At 48.1% G+C, this 20,442-nt stretch overlaps 5 protein-coding genes across 5 annotated transcripts; 3 read left to right on the plus strand and 2 right to left on the minus strand.

The window, feature by feature from the left end:
• Positions 1-3,532: 3,532 nt before the first annotated feature.
• On the plus strand, positions 3,533-3,772 carry GUITHDRAFT_45640 (hypothetical protein; the record flags this gene model as incomplete). The annotated part of the gene is made up of 1 exon (XM_005837451.1): positions 3,533-3,772. A coding segment is annotated over one exon (240 nt), but the record flags the coding sequence as incomplete, so codon positions are not given.
• A 1,908-nt stretch (positions 3,773-5,680) lies between these two features.
• On the plus strand, positions 5,681-6,082 carry GUITHDRAFT_135178 (hypothetical protein; the record flags this gene model as incomplete). The annotated part of the gene is made up of 1 exon (XM_005837452.1): positions 5,681-6,082. The coding sequence occupies one exon, from the start codon at positions 5,681-5,683 to the stop codon at positions 6,080-6,082; it is 402 nt and encodes a 133-aa protein (XP_005837509.1).
• A 1,125-nt stretch (positions 6,083-7,207) lies between these two features.
• On the plus strand, positions 7,208-7,420 carry GUITHDRAFT_60002 (hypothetical protein; the record flags this gene model as incomplete). The annotated part of the gene is made up of 1 exon (XM_005837453.1): positions 7,208-7,420. A coding segment is annotated over one exon (213 nt), but the record flags the coding sequence as incomplete, so codon positions are not given.
• A 1,984-nt stretch (positions 7,421-9,404) lies between these two features.
• Positions 9,405-16,844, minus strand: GUITHDRAFT_66992 (hypothetical protein; the record flags this gene model as incomplete). The annotated part of the gene is made up of 6 exons (XM_005837454.1): positions 9,405-9,863; positions 10,542-10,724; positions 11,118-11,312; positions 14,520-14,816; positions 16,053-16,289; positions 16,371-16,844. 6 exons carry the CDS (start codon positions 16,842-16,844, stop codon positions 9,405-9,407), a joined length of 1,845 nt encoding a protein of 614 aa, XP_005837511.1.
• A 378-nt stretch (positions 16,845-17,222) lies between these two features.
• GUITHDRAFT_52371 (hypothetical protein) lies at positions 17,223-20,249 on the minus strand (the record flags this gene model as incomplete). The annotated part of the gene is made up of 3 exons (XM_005837455.1): positions 17,223-17,435; positions 19,194-19,635; positions 20,029-20,249. Coding segments are annotated over 3 exons (876 nt in total), but the record flags the coding sequence as incomplete, so codon positions are not given.
• Positions 20,250-20,442: the final 193 nt, after the last annotated feature.

Below are 20,442 nucleotides of genomic sequence, written 5' to 3' on the forward strand. Positions count from 1 at the left end.
GCACGAAGAAAGGCACTTTCCCCATGACCTAGAAATCTACACGTCCCTTTTTTACTTGCATTTTCCAATCATTGACGCTTTGAACATGAATTCCCTTGTGCAGTCACACCTTGAATCTCTCTCGTCTCTCTTCTTTCTCTACCTTCATCGTCCATGATCCTCGAAGGCAGCGACATTGATGATACCCCTTATTTTGTCGGACTTGAGGTGACCGGGTACATTGATGTATTTTCAGACTCCCCACCCACCCCACCCCCTGCGACCCTGTGAAGTGCTTCCGAAGTTTCCCGCGCTCCCACATGCCACTCCACATGGCACGCAAACCTAAGAGCCTGAGAGCGTCGCCATGCGGCACCTATGAGCTCAGATGCTGATGTGCTCTTCATTGTCATGCCTACCAGCTACTGTTGCCTGCTTACCTCTGTCGTTCCTGTCGTTTCTCTCGCTCTTTCTCATTGGACCCCCTCCCGTCTCCGTCTCCGTCTCCGTCTCCGTCTCCGTCTCCCCCCTCCCCCTCCCTCCCTCTTCCTTTGCCTCTCCCTCTCTTTAGCTATCTTTATACCGTCATGTATACGAACCTTTCACGAGCACCGAAAGCGATGTTTCTTACCTTCTTTCAGTCAATCAAGTGCTGTTCACCCGTTTTACCTATTAAGCGCGGTGACGGCCTTTGACTCTTGCGCAGGACTCCTTCACAAGTTCGGCTAGTCTGATGGGGGGCTGTTACACCGGTATAGACGAAAAAACTGGAAAGTTCATAGCAAGAAGACGCACATTCGATAAGGTATGTTCCAAATGTTGACAATTGATCGCCTGAGCTTGTTTGCTAAGGTTCGAGAGCCATTGTACGAGCTGCAACAGGTTCAAGCATGCTCCAAAGATTTGGCAGGATCTGTGATTGTAAAGCCCCCCACCCGCGCATGCTGGATTCATTATCTTGGAGAAATGATTCAGCTATGCAATGAGGCTGCAAGGCGCTCGTTAAAAAAGCATCGCCTTGAGACATACAAAGAAATGGATGGAATTCAGTCCAAACCCCTTGGATTGGAGTACATGGCCGACAGATTAGATACCGACGACCCTCTTTGGGGCTACCTAGTGCGATCCGAAAAGGAGGGCTTTTTGCAGGGCTTCATTACAGCAACGACCTTCACGACATGGCATAAAGATTTTGAGTGGAATTCGATAGCACGCGAGGCGAACATAAGTGAAGAAGAAAAGAGGTAGGAATTTGGTGCTAACTCTCATATTAGGTTGATTGTCTGATGACTCATTGGCTTAGATCGTTCCTCTGGGACTCGTCCAATGAACTTTCAAGCGAGTTGCAAACTCAGCAGCGCGCAGGCGACCCCAACAACGAAGGCATTATCTGGCCCAGGTATACACTATTTCGAGAAGTTTTGATTTTTTAGTTGAACATAAGACTTTACCAGAGTTGCCGAAATATCTCTTTTGGGTGGACTGGGCTGTGGAGGACATTTGCTCACTCTTTTGTTGGAAGATCTTGAAAAGTCTCAAGACTACGACTATGTTGTTTTGCAAGCCACTGAAAATGCTATCAAATTCTATGAAAGATTTGGTTTCATCAGAGTTGGTGCAATTGCGAAGCCAGATCAGGAAGCAATGGCTCAAAAACTGGCGGAAAAGCAACGAGAAAGAGAATTAAAACAGATTGAGAAGGAAAAGTCACGATTGTTGAAAGAGGCAAAAGTGATAGATATGAATTCCAAAGACAACCACGTGATCTCCTTGACCAGTTCAGACGATTTTGTGTGGAGATTTGGATGCTCAAGAGTTCTTCAGGATGTGCTAGAAGGATTAAGCCACGGTGTTCTTTGGAATGCCACTCCAGTGTGTCCGAAACTTTCCGAGTGGCTATCTTGTCAAAAAGTAAATATTCTGCGCCAGGACGAATTTCAGACAATTGATGACTTCATGTTGCATTTGAGAAAAATTATATCGTCCGAGCTTGAAACGCAATCGTCAGACAAAGGCCCTGCTTGTTTGGAACTTGTGGAAGAGCTAAAGAGTTCTTGGTGTGATTTAGAATCAAACACCTCATCCAATCTCTTCATCTACGTTGACGTTGACTGGGAAAAGAAGCAAGGATTTAAAATATTTCAATTGATCTCTGAAGGCAAATTGTTTAAAAGCAAGCGACCTGTTGTGAAAGCAATAGAATGGGTAAAAGTGAAGTCAGCCGATGGAAACCTCAACCAAAATGATTGTGAAGTATTGTTCCTGGCTCCAAAAGACATGAAACCTATTGATCTCGTTTGGACTCCTCGTCGAACTTTGGATGGAATTTTGCAATCTGATTTTATGCGAATTTCTGATATCGACAACATTTGTCAGAAAGCTAAGAATGTTCAAATCTCTGGCGATTTGAGGCTGAGAATCGAGAGACAAGATAGAATCGTAGGAATTGCATATGCTAGGTTGAACGCCTTGAAAGGTCTGGAAAAATTGAAGATTGACATTCAGAGAATGATCTCAGACCATGTCGACAATGACAAGGCCCAATCGCAGTCATCAGGCGAAAAAAATATTTCCGAAATGTCGGAATACGAAAAAATGCGAAAAAGGAGAATTGATGAAAATCAAAGAATAATGCAGTGCAGCGGCATTTTGCAGCTCAAACAAAATGTCAGCGAATTTTTTGACAAATCGGACTCTGAGGCACCTGCTTGTAAACGACAGAAATTGACGAATTTCACAGAAAGCACTGACGGAAATGAGATGACCGTCGAATTTGAAAACGCAGATTTGTCTGATATCGAGACGCCAGTCAAAGAAGCACAAAATGCCAAAAAGACCTATCTCGTGCAAGAGTTCGAAAGTCTTCAATCCATTGCTCAAAAATTCATGTTAGAAACAGACACCCTGATGGAGGCCAATCGATCTTCCTTCGCTCATGTCAATCCAGATGAGAAGTTGCCCAATGGTTCTATCATTTTTCTTCCAGATAGAGACCCTTCGAAGTCTGTCCAAGCTTTGAGAGAGGGGTGGTCTGCGTATTGTCATTGGACTTATCCTGACCAAGAAGTGGACGACATCCATCCAAGCTATATGATGGCTCTGTAAGCTGCCACCTTTCAAGTTTTCTGAATAATTTTTCTTTGTTAGGAAATTGGATCGTAAAAAGTCTGTGAAGAATTCGAACATTCGTTCCAGGCTTCGAGACAGCCCTCCAACAAGCATGTTGATTTGTGTTGAATGTGCAAACCAAGTCTGATCGCTTTACAGGCATATTAGCCAGTTTCAAAAGAGTTCATACTCAGACGTGCATGAGTTCTTTTCGTGCACAAATGCGATGTCAGCCGCAGAAGTTTGTTCCTCTTTAGGCATCGGTGCAACCGAAATGATGGAGCTGAATCGTTCAGAATTTCCCCAAGTATCTTTAAACTACAAATTTGATGCTGGCACCGTCTTGAAGATCCCGAAATTCCAAAGTGTCAGCTTGATTTCAGACTGGCAAAAAGATTGCCTTTCAATTGTTCAGAGACTTGAACAGTCAAGATACTCAGTATATTTTCAAAGCCCATTGGATTGGAAGGCTTGCGGATTATTTGATTACCCCTTCATCGTTTCAAGACCAATGGATCTTGAAACTGTAAAGACCCGACTTCTCCAAAATCGGTATGGTAGTCTTTGGGAGGTTGCCAAGGACATCGACCAAATTGTTGAGAATGCCATTACTTACAATCCAGCAGAAGACCCCGTTTCCGTTGCAGCAATGAAGCTTTCTGAAACATTCAATGCCCTGTGGAAACAATGCAACTTGCACAAGATTTGTTCCATTCCGGAATTTGATCGGTCAATTCCAAGAAAGAAGAAGACTTTATTCAACAAAGTCGTGTCGGTTCAAGGGCGTCCAAACCATTACTACTTTGTACTGCATTTCATACCTGATATGGAATGGTGCCATTTAGCACCTTTGAAAAGATGCAGCTGCTTCCCGAATGTCACGAGAAATGGACATCCACATTTGCATGCGGGACGGCCCCAATGGAAACTTGCGCCTGAAGCAGAGGGTGGGGAAATAGATGTCGGTGCTGATCGATGCAAGATCGTCAAGGCGATCACAGTCAACAAGACGGCTGACGCGGACAAAGAAGCGTGGGATATTTTGCAAGTATCCGATAAGCTGAATCAGCCTGATATTCAAACTCCATGGATAAAAGAATGCAAGGCTATGTTGACAAAACTGAGCTCAAGACAGAAAAAGGAATCAAATCTGGCAGACGATTTGAACAAAAAGAATGAAGAGATCTTGCCAATCGCAGTATATATAGAAGCAATCAATACTAACAAATGTACAAATGCGGCAGTGCTGATCTTGAAAATCATGCGGAAACTGAAAGATTTTTCAATGAATTCAAACATGCCAAAGTCTATTCAGGCACTGCAAAAAGACCTATTCCGCATTATAGAAGAAGCATGTGTCTCCTCTCCGGTGCTGCGGACTGCGTACCAGTTTGCAAACCGCAAGCTCAAGGACGAAGAGTCCCAGGCATCAGGAGAGAGCTGCGGAAGTGGCGAGGACCAGGCCAGCGAGAAACGCGACGAGCCCGACACGTAAGATGCTTGCTGTGTGCTTGTCGCAGGGAGGGGCTGACAATGCACGCGCTCACAGGGAGGAGCTTCGGAAGATCCGGGAAGAGCAGGCGTTGCTTGTGAGCGGCCCAGGGCGTACGGTAGTCGGCAAGATCACGGCAGGGCTGCTGAAGAAAGTCTCTGAGCATCAGAGCGGAAGGATCCTCAAGTTTACCGATCTGATAGTACCAAAAGACCTGGAGAAGCTGATCGAGGTAAGCAACAAAGCGAGAGCACAGACGTGGCGGCTTGGAGGGAGGTGGGGGGCGAGGGGGGAGGAAGCTGATTGTAGAGGTGGCCAGGCCCTCGCAGAGAACCGGTCGACCGTGAGGCTAGACCTGGAGGGGTGCGGAGTGGGAGACGTAGGGTGCAGCCTGGTGAGGGAGCTGCTGAAGCGGAACAAGCGGATCTCGGAGATCGACCTGCAGCTGAACCAGGTAGGGACGCCAAGAGGCAGAGAGAGGAAGGGGTACTGGGGGCAGTCTGACGGGGCTTGTAGGTGACGGACGGCGGGGCGAAGGCGCTTGCTGAAGCGATACCGGGGTCCGGGCTGAGCGCGGTGTTTCTTGGGAAGAACACGGTGACAGCGACGGGAGTGAAGCTTCTGCTTGAGGCAGCGCTGGAGCAGCGGAAGCTCACAGGAACGGCTGTGGAGCTATGCGGCATACCAGAGGAGACGATGAGGGCAGTGATGTCAGAGCTGGCGGGAAAGGGGAAGGATCAGCTGGCTGCGGAAGCACAGGAGGACTGGCAGATGGGCGAGGCGCTGAAGGAGGAGCTGATGGAGTTCGAGCGGACTGAGACTTTGGATGTAGAGGAGGGCTCCAGGGAGCAGGGGGAAGCGCATGCCGCGCGAGAGGGGGGAGAAGGGGAGAGGTAAGGCTGTCTGGTGTGAGGGAGGTAGGAGAGGAATGACGGAGGTGCAAATAGGGGGTGCACTACACGGACGTCACAAGCAGACGACGAGAAGGCAGTATGCTTGCAGGATAGCAGGCAAGAGACCAGCACAGCTACGAAGCTATCGGTGAATACGGCGACTGTGCCATGCTGGAGGAAAGAAGGCAAGGTGTTGGTCAAGCGCCTGATGAATCTACGTTCCAAGTCGTGGCCTTTCCTTGAGCCTGTAGACCCTGTGTCTATGAATGCATATGACTACTTTGAGGTCGTGAAGAGGCCGATGGATCTAGGGACGGTAGACAAGAAGCTGGAGAACAATCAATACTCTACTTGCGCGTACTTGCTGTACGACGTGTTGAGCACCTTCAAGAACGCGTGCTTGTACAACCCCCCTGAGAATAAGGTCCATCAGCTGGCTCAGGACATGCTGAAGATCGTAGAGGAGGCCTGTGTCTCCTCTCCGGTGCTGCGGACTGCGTACCAGTTTGCAAACCGCAAGCTCAAGGACGAAGAGTCCCAGGCATCAGGAGAGAGCTGCGGAAGTGGCGAGGACCAGGCCAGCGAGAAACGCGACGAGCCCGACACGTAAGATGCTTGCTGTGTGCTTGTCGCGGGGAGGGGCTGACAATGCACGCGCTCACAGGGAGGAGCTTCGGAAGATCCGGGAAGAGCAGGCGTTGCTTGTGAGCGGCCCAGGGCGTACGGTAGTCGGCAAGATCACGGCAGGGCTGCTGAAGAAAGTCTCTGAGCATCAGAGCGGAAGGATCCTCAAGTTTACCGATCTGATAGTACCAAAAGACCTGGAGAAGCTGATCGAGGTAAGCAACAAAGCGAGAGCACAGACGTGGCGGCTTGGAGGGAGGTGGGGGGCGAGGGGGGAGGAAGCTGATTGTAGAGGTGGCCAGGCCCTCGCAGAGAACCGGTCGACCGTGAGGCTAGACCTGGAGGGGTGCGGAGTGGGAGACGTAGGGTGCAGCCTGGTGAGGGAGCTGCTGAAGCGGAACAAGCGGATCTCGGAGATCGACCTGCAGCTGAACCAGGTAGGGACGCCAAGAGGCAGAGAGAGGAAGGGGTACTGGGGGCAGTCTGACGGGGCTTGTAGGTGACGGACGGCGGGGCGAAGGCGCTTGCTGAAGCGATACCGGGGTCCGGGCTGAGCGCGGTGTTTCTTGGGAAGAACACGGTGACAGCGACGGGAGTGAAGCTTCTGCTTGAGGCAGCGCTGGAGCAGCGGAAGCTCACAGGAACGGCTGTGGAGCTATGCGGCATACCAGAGGAGACGATGAGGGCAGTGATGTCAGAGCTGGCGGGAAAGGGGAAGGATCAGCTGGCTGCGGAAGCACAGGAGGACTGGCAGATGGGCGAGGCGCTGAAGGAGGAGCTGATGGAGTTCGAGCGGACTGAGACTTTGGATGTAGAGGAGGGCTCCAGGGAGCAGGGGGAAGCGCATGCCGCGCGAGAGGGGGGAGAAGGGGAGAGGTAAGGCTGTCTGGTGTGAGGGAGGTAGGAGAGGAATGACGGAGGTGCAAATAGGGGGTGCACTACACGGACGTCACAAGCAGACGACGAGAAGGCAGTATGCTTGCAGGATAGCAGGCAAGAGACCAGCACAGCTACGAAGCTATCGGTGAATACGGCGACTGTGCCATGCTGGAGGAAAGAAGGCAAGGTGTTGGTCAAGCGCCTGATGAATCTACGTTCCAAGTCGTGGCCTTTCCTTGAGCCTGTAGACCCTGTGTCTATGAATGCATATGACTACTTTGAGGTCGTGAAGAGGCCGATGGATCTAGGGACGGTAGACAAGAAGCTGGAGAACAATCAATACTCTACTTGCGCGTACTTGCTGTACGACGTGTTGAGCACCTTCAAGAACGCGTGCTTGTACAACCCCCCTGAGAATAAGGTCCATCAGCTGGCTCAGGACATGCTGAAGATCGTAGAGGAGGCCTGTGTCTCCTCTCCGGTGCTGCGGACTGCGTACCAGTTTGCAAACCGCAAGCTCAAGGACGAAGAGTCCCAGGCATCAGGAGAGAGCTGCGGAAGTGGCGAGGACCAGGCCAGCGAGAAACGCGACGAGCCCGACACGTAAGATGCTTGCTGTGTGCTTGTCGCGGGGAGGGGCTGACAATGCACGCGCTCACAGGGAGGAGCTTCGGAAGATCCGGGAAGAGCAGGCGTTGCTTGTGAGCGGCCCAGGGCGTACGGTAGTCGGCAAGATCACGGCAGGGCTGCTGAAGAAAGTCTCTGAGCATCAGAGCGGAAGGATCCTCAAGTTTACCGATCTGATAGTACCAAAAGACCTGGAGAAGCTGATCGAGGTAAGCAACAAAGCGAGAGCACAGACGTGGCGGCTTGGAGGGAGGTGGGGGGCGAGGGGGGAGGAAGCTGATTGTAGAGGTGGCCAGGCCCTCGCAGAGAACCGGTCGACCGTGAGGCTAGACCTGGAGGGGTGCGGAGTGGGAGACGTAGGGTGCAGCCTGGTGAGGGAGCTGCTGAAGCGGAACAAGCGGATCTCGGAGATCGACCTGCAGCTGAACCAGGTAGGGTCGCCAAGAGGCAGAGAGAGGAAGGGGTACTGGGGGCAGTCTGACGGGGCTTGTAGGTGACGGACGGCGGGGCGAAGGCGCTTGCTGAAGCGATACCGGGGTCCGGGCTGAGCGCGGTGTTTCTTGGGAAGAACACGGTGACAGCGACGGGAGTGAAGCTTCTGCTTGAGGCAGCGCTGGAGCAGCGGAAGCTCACAGGAACGGCTGTGGAGCTATGCGGCATACCAGAGGAGACGATGAGGGCAGTGATGTCAGAGCTGGCGGGAAAGGGGAAGGATCAGCTGGCTGCGGAAGCACAGGAGGACTGGCAGATGGGCGAGGCGCTGAAGGAGGAGCTGATGGAGTTCGAGCGGACTGAGACTTTGGATGTAGAGGAGGGCTCCAAGAAGCAGGGGGAAGCGCATGCCGCGCGAGAGGGGGGAGAAGGGGAGAGGTAAGGCTGTCTGGTGTGAGGGAGGTAGGAGAGGAATGACGGAGGTGCAAATAGGGGGTGCACTACACGGACGTCACAAGCAGACGACGAGAAGGCAGTATGCTTGCAGGATAGCAGGCAAGAGACCAGCACAGCTACGAAGCTATCGGTGAATACGGCGACTGTGCCATGCTGGAGGAAAGAAGACAAGGTGTCTGTTACACAGGCGGCAGAAGGCGTAGAGACGATTTGTTTGTGAATTTTTGAGGGATTCTTCTTCCTTGCAGATTCCGGAACGGTTTTTTCTGGAGAGTGTTTAAATCTTCTTCCTTTTAGTCAATAAAACACTTAGCTAAGGGAGGAGTAATACTCTCAAGTTTCCAAGCTGAGCAATTTCTGGTGGAATTCGCTTGATTGGATTGCCTGGATAGGATTAAGTCCAGTGAAAACGAAACGGACTCTCATCACCTTTCAGCCAGAGTTCGCTGAGCTGTATACAACCTCCGATACCGCTGAAGCCCTCTGAATCGCACTAGGTCAGACCGAAAACTAGCCCCTCAGTTTCTACCTGGTAGGGACGTTATGAGGTTGTTTGAGAGCGTCAGGGTGCGGAGAGCTTTGAGTTTGCCTATCATGGAAGGCAAAACCTGACCGAGCAAGTTGTCATGTCGTGTGCCAGATGTGAGCTAGTTTACCTCAATCTCATTGTCATGGAGCCAAAGTTCTTGCAGGTTGGTGAGCTGTCAGGAGTAGTGTCAGAGAAAGATAGATCTTCACCATCATCAGCACCTGGCAGATGCTCATCGGCAGTGAGTTCAACTTGTTGTGATCAAGATTCAATTCAGTCAAAGTCACGCAACGCCCAATGGAGGATGGTATGCTTTCTAGCGCGTTGTGGTCAACCCAGATTTGCTTGATGGACGGTAAATTCCCTAGTTGTCATCCCCTTCAGGTCAACAGACACGCAGAATGCAGGAAGCACCTATGGTGGCAGGGAGTTCTTTCAACTGATTGTTGCTCACAGCTAACTGCGTCAGCGCACGGAAGTTTCCAATCTTGACCGGCAAAGTTTCAAGAGCGTTGTCGGAGATGGTGAGAACCTGCAATGAAGGCGTTAAAGACTTTTGCGGTAGATCTTGACAAACCTGCAGGGTGGTGAGGTCCTCAATCAGTGGCGGGAGTTCGTAGAGGCGATTCGCACTGAGAGACAAGATCTGGAGGTTGAACAACATGTTCATGGAAGCTGGAAGGATCGCAAGTTGGTTTTCTCGCAGTGACAACTGAGTCAAACTCTCGAGCGAACCAATGGAGGGAGGGAGTTTGACTAGAGCATTCTGAATCAAGTTGAACTTCATCAGATTCTTCAGATTGCCAACCCCCGGAGGTAGAGAGGTGAGGCGATTCGTTTGAAGCTCCAGCTCAGTGATAGACGTGCAACCCCCCAGCCCTTGAGGAAGAGAAGACAGGCGGTTCTGCGCCAGAGACAAGTGAGTGAGCGCACTAAGTTGCTTGATGGTGTCAGGCAGGGTGACGATCTGATTGTTGGCAAGAACTAACACCTCAAGGGTGTACATCTCACAGACGACCGCGGGAAATTGCGTGAATTCATTGTTGTTCAAGATCAATTGCTTCAAGTAGCGAGTGAGTATCTCACCCTCGAACATCATCGGGGGGAGAGAAGACAGCATGTTGTGAGCCAGGTTCATCGACTTGATGAGAGCGAGCTCTGCTATCCTCTTGTTCGCTTCTGTGAGTGTGTTGTGCTCGAAGTTCAACTCGGTCAAGTTGCTCATCTCAGCGATATGTGACGGGATGCCGACGATCTCGTTCTTGCTCACGTTGAGGGTTCGCAATGAGATGAGGGCAGTCATCTTTGGGTCCAGGTTCCTCAGCTGATTCCCGGACAGGTCGAGGGAAGTCAGGTACGTCATGTACTCGATCTCCATAGGAAAGCTCTCCAACCCAAGGTTCGGCATGTCCAGACTGCGGGTCACCCGAGCTTGCAACAGGCAGTGGAAGAAGCTTATAATCGCCTTGGTGCCCAGCGCGACGGTTTCGATAGGAGGCGAAGTTGTGTGATTGTCTGTGACATCTAGAGTCTCTAGGTTCGTCAGTTTGCCTACAGTCAGCGGGAGGATCGTGAGCTTGTTGCGGTAGAGGAGCAGCTTCTTGAGCGCCGTCAAGTTCCCAATAGTGCCAGGCAGCGCCTCGAGGTTGTTCACAGCGAGATCGAGATGAGCGAGCGAAGTCAACTCTCCTATGGAGTCTGGCAGCTTGAGCAGCCGGTTGTTGTTCATGTTGAGGGATGTGATGCAGGTGAAGAGATTGATCCTCTGCGGCAGCGACTGCATCTGATTGTTGGAGAAGTCGATACTGAGCAGATCAGGAAATGCCGCGGCGTCACGAGGAAAGTTAATCATTCCCAAGTCAGCCAGAGCCAATGTATGGTCGGACCTTGCTTCCAAGAACCCACGGAAGTAATGCAGAGTTGACTCTGATCCCTTGGCAATCACTTCGTAAGGTGGGGCCTTGCAAGCTTTGTTCTCTGCCAATGCAAACTGTTTGATGTTGGGCAGCTTGCCAATCTCTATGGGCACCTGGGTGATTTTGTTTCTGGTGAGCTTGCAATCCACAAGTTGCGTACACCGACATAGGTTTCTAGGAACTGTTGTCAACTGATTTTCAGATGCATCAAGAATTTTCAGTTTGAGCAAACGACCGATGGACGATGGGATAGCCTGTATCTGATTGTGATGCGTTCTAAACTCTTCCAGGTTGTCAAGATCGCCGATCTCATTGGGGAGACTGGGCAAGCGATTCTTTCCGACGTTGAGGTAAGTGAGCGACGTCAAATTCTGAATCTCAGAAGGCAGATCATTCAATCTGTTATTCTCAGCGTCTAAGTAGGACAGGCTGACCAGATTGACGAACAAGTTGTCGGGAAACTTAGGGATGTTCTCATTCTCGTTGAATTTGAGTATGCGCAACCGAGTCAGGTAGATCAACGTGTTGGGCAACTCTGACAGCTCGTTGTGTGAGAGATCCAAAGATGTCAACAACGTGCAAAGACCAATAGCTGAATCCAATTGCGAGATCAGATTCTGGGAAAAATTGATTTCCTCCAGCTGAATGTTGGCTCCAATATTCTCAGGAATTCTTCGGATTCTGTTTTCACTGATATCCAGTTTCCTTGCTCCATACGGCCCCTGGTCCCCGTTGGGATTTGGAGGTCGGTCAACCAACAGCTCGATGTCGATAGGATACGTTCCAATATCCTTCTTGTTGTAGATGAACTCATGTTTGCTCCGAGATTGAAGAACATGCGAGCAGAAGTCTATGATAGCCTGCGTTCCTTTGGTCCAAACGTCCCTTGGCGGCGCTTGTATCGGGTTCCCGGTCACATTCAATTCCCTCAAGCTCTTCTTCAAGTGACCAACTTCGATAGGAATTCTCTTCAGCTTATTGCTCGACAGCGTTAACGTGTTGAGGCGAGTTGACTTCCAGATGGTATTCGGTATCTCTTGCAACTGATTTCCATCCAGGTACACCAATTCCAGAGAAACGCAATCAAAGATTTCATCGGGCAGTACTGAAATTTCACAATCGTTTGCTATAATCTTTTTCAATTTCATCAGCTTACCGATAGTCCTTGGGAAAGATCTCAAAGCATTGTTCTGTACTTCTATCTCCACGACAGATTCCCATTCACCGATCGTTATAGGCAATTCTCTCAGCGAATTCTCGTCAGCCTTGAAGCGATTAATCTTGGTCCAATTTCCAATCTCACCAGGTAGATACTGCAGTTCATTCTCGCTGATGTCAACTGTAATAAGCTCAACTAAATTTCCAATCTCTTTCGGCAGTTGGACAAGCACGTTGTCTTGAAGTTTTAACTTTGTTACTGAAGTCAGTAGACCGATGTCCGGCGGGATGGTTCGCATTTCATTGGAAGCCAGGGTAAGGTCTACCAGCATCGTCAGGGTACATATTTCACGTGGAAAGAACGCCAGGCCCATCTCACGCAAGTCGAGTCTCTTATACAGCTCTGCTTCCTTGAGAGTCCTCATGTACACCATTATCGACTGCGTACCCTCCGAAACGATTTCTGGCGGCGGAGTCTCTAGTTTGTTTCCTGTCACATTGATCACATTGAGGTTGTCACACTGGCACAGGGCCAGCGGGAGATATTCTATTTGATTGTATTGCACAGACAGCACCTCCAACGCATCCAGTTTTCCGAGCTCCTCCGGCAGATCTTTCAGTTCGTTCTGGTCGAAGACAAGTTGCTTCAGGTTGTTCAGCTGCTCGATTTCAGGAGGAATCTGCTGAATCTCGTTGTCCACCATCTTGAGTCGTGTGAGATTAGTAAGGAGGAAAACCTCCACAGGAATGTGTTTCAGTCCCATCTTATCAAGGACAAGATTTCCCGTTTGACGGGCGGCATGCACTCTCTTGATGTAGTTGAGAACAACTCCTTCACCACTCATCGTGATGGCTCTCGGAGGAATTCGCAAGCTCTCCACCTCATCCATGATAAACCGCAACTTGGTCAAGACCGTCAGATCGTATACCTCGATCGATAGCTTCTTGACCTGCGTCAACCTCATCATGCCCTGCGGGAGTGACACCAACGGGTTGGAGGTGCACATCAGCTCAGTCAGACTTGAAAGTTTGTACAGCTCGAAGGGTAGCAATTCTATCTGATTGTGCGACAGCCATAATTGTTTCAGAAATCCGAAGGATGAAATCTCCTCTGGGATCGATTCCAACTTGTTGTAAGATAATTTCAAGACTTCAAGAGCGGTGAGTCGCGTGAAGCCATTGGGCAATCTCGTCAACAAGTTGTCACAGAGGTTCAGGCTGATCAAACTTTCGAGGTGACCAAATCGGTTAGGAAGCTCGTGCAATTCATTATGTAGCAGTTTCAGACGCGTAAGCCTCGTCATTTCATACACTTCTTCGATCAGATATGTCAGCGACAGCCCTGTAAGGTCAAGGGCATCATCTATCCAGGCCTGTGAAATTCCATTCAAAAATGCCTTCATAGCTGCTGTGCCTTTCAAAACCACTGGTGGCGGAGGAACAGCGAGCTCGGCGTTGTCATCAACTTCAAGCTTGTCCAGGCTTTTCATCCGTCCCACTGACCAAGGAATCTTCTGCAAACTGTTTCCTATCACGCTCAATTCTTCCAGCCAATTCATTTCCCCAATTTCGTCAGGTAGATCTTCAATCAGATTGTCGATAAGCGACAACTTGGTCAGATTGGTAAGTTTTGCGATCTCCTTGGGGATATGGCGCAACTTGTTGTGATCCAACTTCAATTCTCGTAATTGCCACATTTCCGAGACTGCTGGAGGCAGAATAAGCAGTCGATTTTCAGAGGCATTCAGTTCTGTCAGTTGTGTCATTTGTCTGATTGCCAGGGGCAACATTTTGAGCAAATTGTCAGACACATTCAACTTTGTTAGACCAGGAACTTGGCAGATTTCAAGCGGGATCTGCTGCAGCGCCATCTTGCTCAAATCGATCTCTCGTGTCGACCTGCCTTGAAACATTTCCTTGAGGTATTCGACGATGGCAGCTGCGCCTTCTCGAACGATTTCAGCTGGGGGGTTTCGCAAACTTTGATTTTCCGAGTCAACATGCACCATCTGCAGACTTGTGACACATCCCAGCTCAGCAGGCAGCTGGCGCAATTCGTTTCCAGTGATAGTGAGCTCTTTCAGCCTTGTGAGCTGTGACACAGAGCCTGGCAGCTCGACAAGATAGTTGTTTGACAGGCTCAGGTGCGTCAAATTGGTCATATTTCCCACTTCCTTTCTCAAGTTGGGAAGTCCGTTCTCATGCAGGACAAGGGTTTCCAACATATCAAGCTCACAGACCTCTATGGGAACTGTGACCAACTCTTGCCGAGTCAAATCAAGGTATTTGGTCTTGCGCGCTTCAACAATCCTCAACAGATATTGTACTATTCCATAAGTTCCCTTGCTGGCAATCTGTGGAGGCGGAGTTTCAAGTTGGGGGTTGTTGTCGATGTAAAGAGCGTGCAAGCGAGTGAGTAGTCCAACTTCAACAGGAATCCTTTGCAAGCGATTATGGCTGAGCAACATCTTTTCGAGGTTCGCAAGATTTCCAATCTCCACTGGCAGTGTTGTCAGTTGATTCCAGGCCAAGTGGAGCTCTTTTAAGGAAGTCAAAGTGCCAATTTGTTTCGGCAGCTCCTCTATTCTGTTTCCAACAAGCTTGAGCACTTCAATCTGCGTGAAAGCTTCGATGACAACAGGCATACTTGTCAATCGATTGTCCGACAACCACAGCTCTTTCAATTTTTCGCATCTTCCAATATTTGCAGGAAGACTATTGATCTGATTTTTTTCCGCCTTTAATGTCACCAGATTTGCTAATAGACCAATCTCAGGCGGAAACGTTTTTAGCTTGTTCTGAGACAATTTCAAAGCTGTGAGAGAGGTCATTTGCCCAAGTTCAGGGCCAAGTACCTCGATATCATTGTCTACCAATGACATCGTGGTGACATTGATCAAGAAACGAACTTCTTTAGGAATTTCTGTAATCTTGTTGTTCCAAAGCTGAAGTTCTTGCAAAGAAGGGATGGTTGTAATGATGGCAGGTATGGAAAACAAGCCCATACCACTCAAGTCAAGTCGCCTCGTTTCGCTTGCCTTGTGTATACTTCGGAGAAATCTCAAGGTTGCAGATGTGCCTAATTCCCAAACCTCTTTCGGGGGAGATTTGAGGTCATTTGTATCGAAGATCAGCTCCTGTAAATCTGGAATGTCACCAAGCTGCCAAGGAAGACTTTGTAAGGGATTTCCCTGAAGACGAAAGATATTCAAGCTCTTCATTTGTCCAATCTCACCAGCGATAGAGTATATCTTGTTGTCTTTCAAAGACAACAACTGAAGGTTACATAGCTTTGCTATCACCGGCGGCATCACTGTGAAGAGATTCTTGTCCAAAACGAGCTCGCGCAAACTTGTCAGCAATGCAATCTCCCCGGGTAAAGCGTTCAATTCATTCTGAGCAATCCACAAAACCGAGAGTGAAACCAAATTCCCAATGAATGACGGTATGGAAGTGAGCAAATTCCAGCTGAGTGAAAGATGTTCTAGGTACCGAAGCTCTCCTATTTCAGGAGGCACAAGGGTAAGTCCAAATCCTTCCAGACTGAGCTTTTTGTCGAACCGGGAATGATATATGTTCTTCAGGTAGCCCATGATCGCGGGTGTACCCTTGTTGAGGACCTCTTCTGGGGGGGTTCTGAGATCATCCATGTCCATTTTCAGCTGTTGCAGGTTTTCAAGGAGCCCGAACTCAGCTGGGAGTGCGACAATTCGATTGCCTGCTGCACTCAATTCCGTCAGACTTGCAAGCTTTCCTATTTCTGGTGGGAAATTCATCAACCTATTCTTGTCTAATCGTAAATAAGTCAAACTTGTCACATCAGTAACTTCTTTGGGCAGGTACGTCAAACCATAATTTGATATATCCAGGACGCCTGTCGACCTGGCATCGTAACATCGTTTCATGTACCTGATGCAGTGCATCGTTCCTTTCTCAAACACAACACGTGGAGGGGAGACCAGGTCTTTGTTGTGGTCTAACATCAAAGCCTCAAGTTGAGATAGTTTGCCCAGCTCCATTGGAATTCGTTCAAGAGAATTGTTCTGCAACGTAAGTTCTATCAGATTCTCCAGGTCCCCGATCTCCTTTGGCACAGTCTTCAACAAGTTGAATGGCAGCTTCAATTGAGTGAGAGAAGTCATTGAGCCCATTTCTGTCGGCAGACTTTCAAGTTGGTTGTTCGACAGTCTCAGGTCCTTGCAGCTCACCAGTTGACCCATAACAGGTGGGAGCTGCATCAAGTTGTTCTTGTGCAACCACAACTTCTTCAAGTGAACCAGCTTGCCAAATTCAGGGATCAAATGAGTGATACTGTTGTTATCCGCTTTCAAAGATTCCAACTTTGTCATTTGCCCTATGACCGGAGTCAACTTTGTGAAATCATTGTATGAAATTCTCAATTTCCGCAAGTTCAAAAGCTTTCCCATTTCTGGGGGCAGCACAGATATCTTGTTATCAATCACTGACAGAGAAGTCAATTTGAGCAGACCTCCAATCGCCGATGGTAAGTTTGTTAAGTTATTCTTGAACAACTTCAGTTGAGTCAGATTCGTCATTCGCACAACCTCAATCGGGACAAAAGTCAACCCATTGCAGCTCAAATCCAATTTTGCTGTCCATTTGGCTCTATTGAATTTCCTCAAATAATCCAAGATCACCACAGCCCCCTTATCCACCACCTCTCGAGGGGGAACCTCAAGGGAATCATTGTGACTGGCATCAACAAATTCTAACTTGGTCAGCCAACACATGTCTGAAGGTAATGCTTCTATCTTGTTGTATGCTATGCTGATTTTTTTCAGGTTGTAAAGCTCCAATGCAGGACGTGGAAATTCCTCGAAGACATTGTTATCAATATCCAATTCTTCTAAGTTTTGCAAGCGAGCAAATTCGGAAGGAAGGCTGTCAAGTTGATTGGCAGTCAAGTACAAGTATTTGAGACTTGTCAAAGTAGCTAACAGGGGGGGAATTTCTGTAATGTGATTCTCAACCAGGGATAAGCTGGTCAAATCAGTCAGCAAGAAAACAGAATATGGAACGCTGCGAAGTAAATAGCCGTCGAGGTTCAAAATATTGCTCCTCTCTGCTTTTCCAATTTTATCTAGATAGACCACTATCTCTTGTGTGTTCTGTTCTGCGAGCATCAAAATCTCTGACGGTGGATCTTTCAATTCATTTCCATCGAGCGTGAGAGTTACCAACTTCGTCAGATTTCCCATTGAGGAAGGAAGAAATGTTAAAAGGTTGCGGTCAAGGTGAAGGGCAGTGAGGTTGGTAAATGAGCCAATTACAGCATCAACCTCCGCAAGGAGATTGTCATTCAGTGATAATCCAGTTATGTACTGCATGTCAAGGATTTCAGGTGGCAGAAACGACAACTTCATATTATCCATGAACAAAAGCTGGGTCGTTCTTGCCTCCAAAATCCTTCCCAGGTACTCGATGATCACGTCACAACCTTGATCAAGAATCAACTTCGGTGGTTTCTCCCACGGGTTCGACTCAAGCGCAAGGTCGGTCAGGTTGGTAAGTCTTCCCATTTCGGGTGGAAGAACTTCGACCTCATTGTGATCGATGAGAATCTGAGATAGATGAGTAGCATTTCCAATCTCATGCGAAATCTTGCATATGGTATTGTAAGAACATTGCAAGGTTGTCAGACTAGACAGACTGCCGACACCAAGTGGAATTGCGGTCAACGAGTTGTGAGATAAGATCAAAGATCTCAAAGATCTCATGTTGTGCACTGCAGGAATCAAAATTAAACTATTGAACTCAAGATTCAAATACTCCAGAGCTGTCATGTTCATCAAGGACATGGGCAAATTCTGCAAATTGTTATGGTCTATTTGTAAAATTCTGAGGTTGATTAGTTCTCCAAACTGATTCGGCAGGGACTGTATCATGTTCATGTCTGCTCGCAGCTCAGTCAGCGATGACAAATGTACGAGCTTGTCGGGGAGGATCTCAATGTTGTTACGGGATATGATGAGCGAGGCTAGATGCTGAAGTTGCCCCAACTCATCTGGCAAGTCCTTCAAGATGTTATCTGACAAGGCCAACGACGTCAAGGCAGTAACTTTGCTTATCGTTGGCGGCAAATGTTTCAGATTGTTGTTGAACAATTTCATTTCGGACACATCGGGCAGGATCGTTGAAATCAAGGGAAAATTGGGATTTCCCATGCTGCTCAAATCAAGACAGTTGTTGTAGCGAGCGTTATGAACATTTCTGAGAAATCGGAGTATCTGGTCAATGCCTTGTTCAATGACCTCCCGTGGCGGTATTTTCAAGATCTCTTCATCGATTGCCAACTGCTTCAGGTTGGTCAGCAAACCCATTTCATAAGGCAACATCTGAATGTTGTTCTCCCGGAGGGATAAGAATTCTAGATTTGTCAAGTTTCCGATCTCAGGCAATATCGTTTCAATCCCATTTTCATCCAGATCTAAGGACTTCAATGAAGAATAATATTGAATGGTTGACGGTATTGTATTCAACTTGTTTTTCCTCAACGAGATATGAGTCAAATTCGTCAAACTCGATGAATCTGCGGGCAGAGATCTTAGCTGATTGCCGTCCAGCAGTATGCTGGATATTCTTGTTATTTGTGTCACCTCATTTGGCAAGAATGTGAGACCGAAATTTCTAAGATCTAACATCCCCGAATCGTGCGCTTTAAGAAGGGAGCGCAAGTATGCGATGATAACTGTCGGGCCTTGCGCAATCACGTCATGCGGAGGGGAGCTGATATCGTGGTTCCCGTCCAGGTTCAACTCTTCCAGTTTTTCCAACAACCCAAGTTCAATGGGCAAACTGGTCAATTCATTGTAGGATATACTGAAAGACGAAAGATTAGAAAGCTTTCCTATGCTTTTTGGCAAGGTTCTTAGATTGTTGTCAACAAAAGACAATTCTGTCAAATTGCACAAGTTAGAAATCTTCTCTTGCACTTCCGTTAGTTGATTGTCGGTGAGTGACAGTCTGGTCAACGATGTAAGATTCAAAACTTCTGGAGGAATACGTTCAAGACTGAGGCCCATCAAATCCAACGACTTGGTATTCCTTGACTGAAATACTCTTGTAAGATAATCCAAAACCAATTTCGAGCCTTGCTTTATAATATCTGCTGGAGGTGATTGAATATCGTTGCCGTCAATCAACAGCATTGCAAGACTATTAATGTTTCCCAGTTCCACAGGAAGTACCTTAATCTTGTTATCTGTTAAAGATAACTCTGATAGATTTGTCAATTGGCCAATCTCAGAGGGCATAAAGCCGATGGCATTCCCTGCAATTCTGAATCGGTTGAGAGTTGTCAGATTTCCAATCCCAGGAGTAAGGAATTGGATTTGGTTGTAAGAGAGGTGAAGTTCTGTCAATGAAGTAAGAGACTCAATCTGTTCTGGGAAAAGCTGAAGTTTATTGTATGACAAGTTCAGCACTGCCAAGTTAGTCAAGGCTGATATGGACTCAGGAATCATGGAAAGCTGGTTTGAATACAGTTCAAGAACTTGAAGACTTGTCATGAGCCCAAGGAAACTCGGTGCCTGCTCCATTTGGTTGTTATCAGCCTTGAGATGTTCCAAGTAGATCAAGCTACAGATAGAATTAGGTAATTCACGGATTGAATTGCCAGAAATATCAAGAAACACCAACTTTGTCAACTGATCAATTTTGGTCGGAACCTCTGTCAAGTTGTTTCTAGCCAGTGAAAGATTGGTAATGTTGGTCAGAGCAAAAATTTCGGCAGGTACCGATGGGAGTCCCATGCTGCTCATATCCAGATATCCTTCCTTACGACGCATGCTGTCAAGCATTCTTTTCAGATAGTCCAAGACTGCAGAGGAGCCCTCAACCTGGATTTCTTTTGGAGGCGAAACCAATTCAGGATTATTCTGGAATGCCAAATTCTCGAGAGTGCTTGCCAGTAACCCGAGTTGAGGCGGCAAAGCTTTCATCTTGTTGTTTGTGACCGAAAGCTTTGCAAGTGAAGTCAAGTTTCCAATAGTTTGGGGTAGCATTGTTAAATTGTTGTTGTCGAGAAGAAGCTTGTTCAAATGAGACAGGTTGCCAAGGCCATTTGGCAAACTTTCGATTCTGTTGTTATGCAACCATAGCTCGTTGAGATTGACCATCTTTCCAATGTCTTCAGGTAAACTTCTTAACTTATTCCCTGTCAAAGAGATTTCAGACAAAGAATGCATTTCCAGCACATGTTCAGGAAGTTCCTTCAGCCCCATGTAGCTCAAATCCAGCTTGTGAGTCATTTCAGACATATCAATCCTCTTCAAGTATTTGAGAATCATTGGTATGCCTCGAAGATTCACTTCAGGGGGGGGGATCTTG

Source organism: Guillardia theta, assembly GCF_000315625.1.
Source record: "Guillardia theta CCMP2712 unplaced genomic scaffold GUITHscaffold_14, whole genome shotgun sequence".
Taxonomy (NCBI): Eukaryota; class Cryptophyceae; order Pyrenomonadales; family Geminigeraceae; genus Guillardia; species Guillardia theta.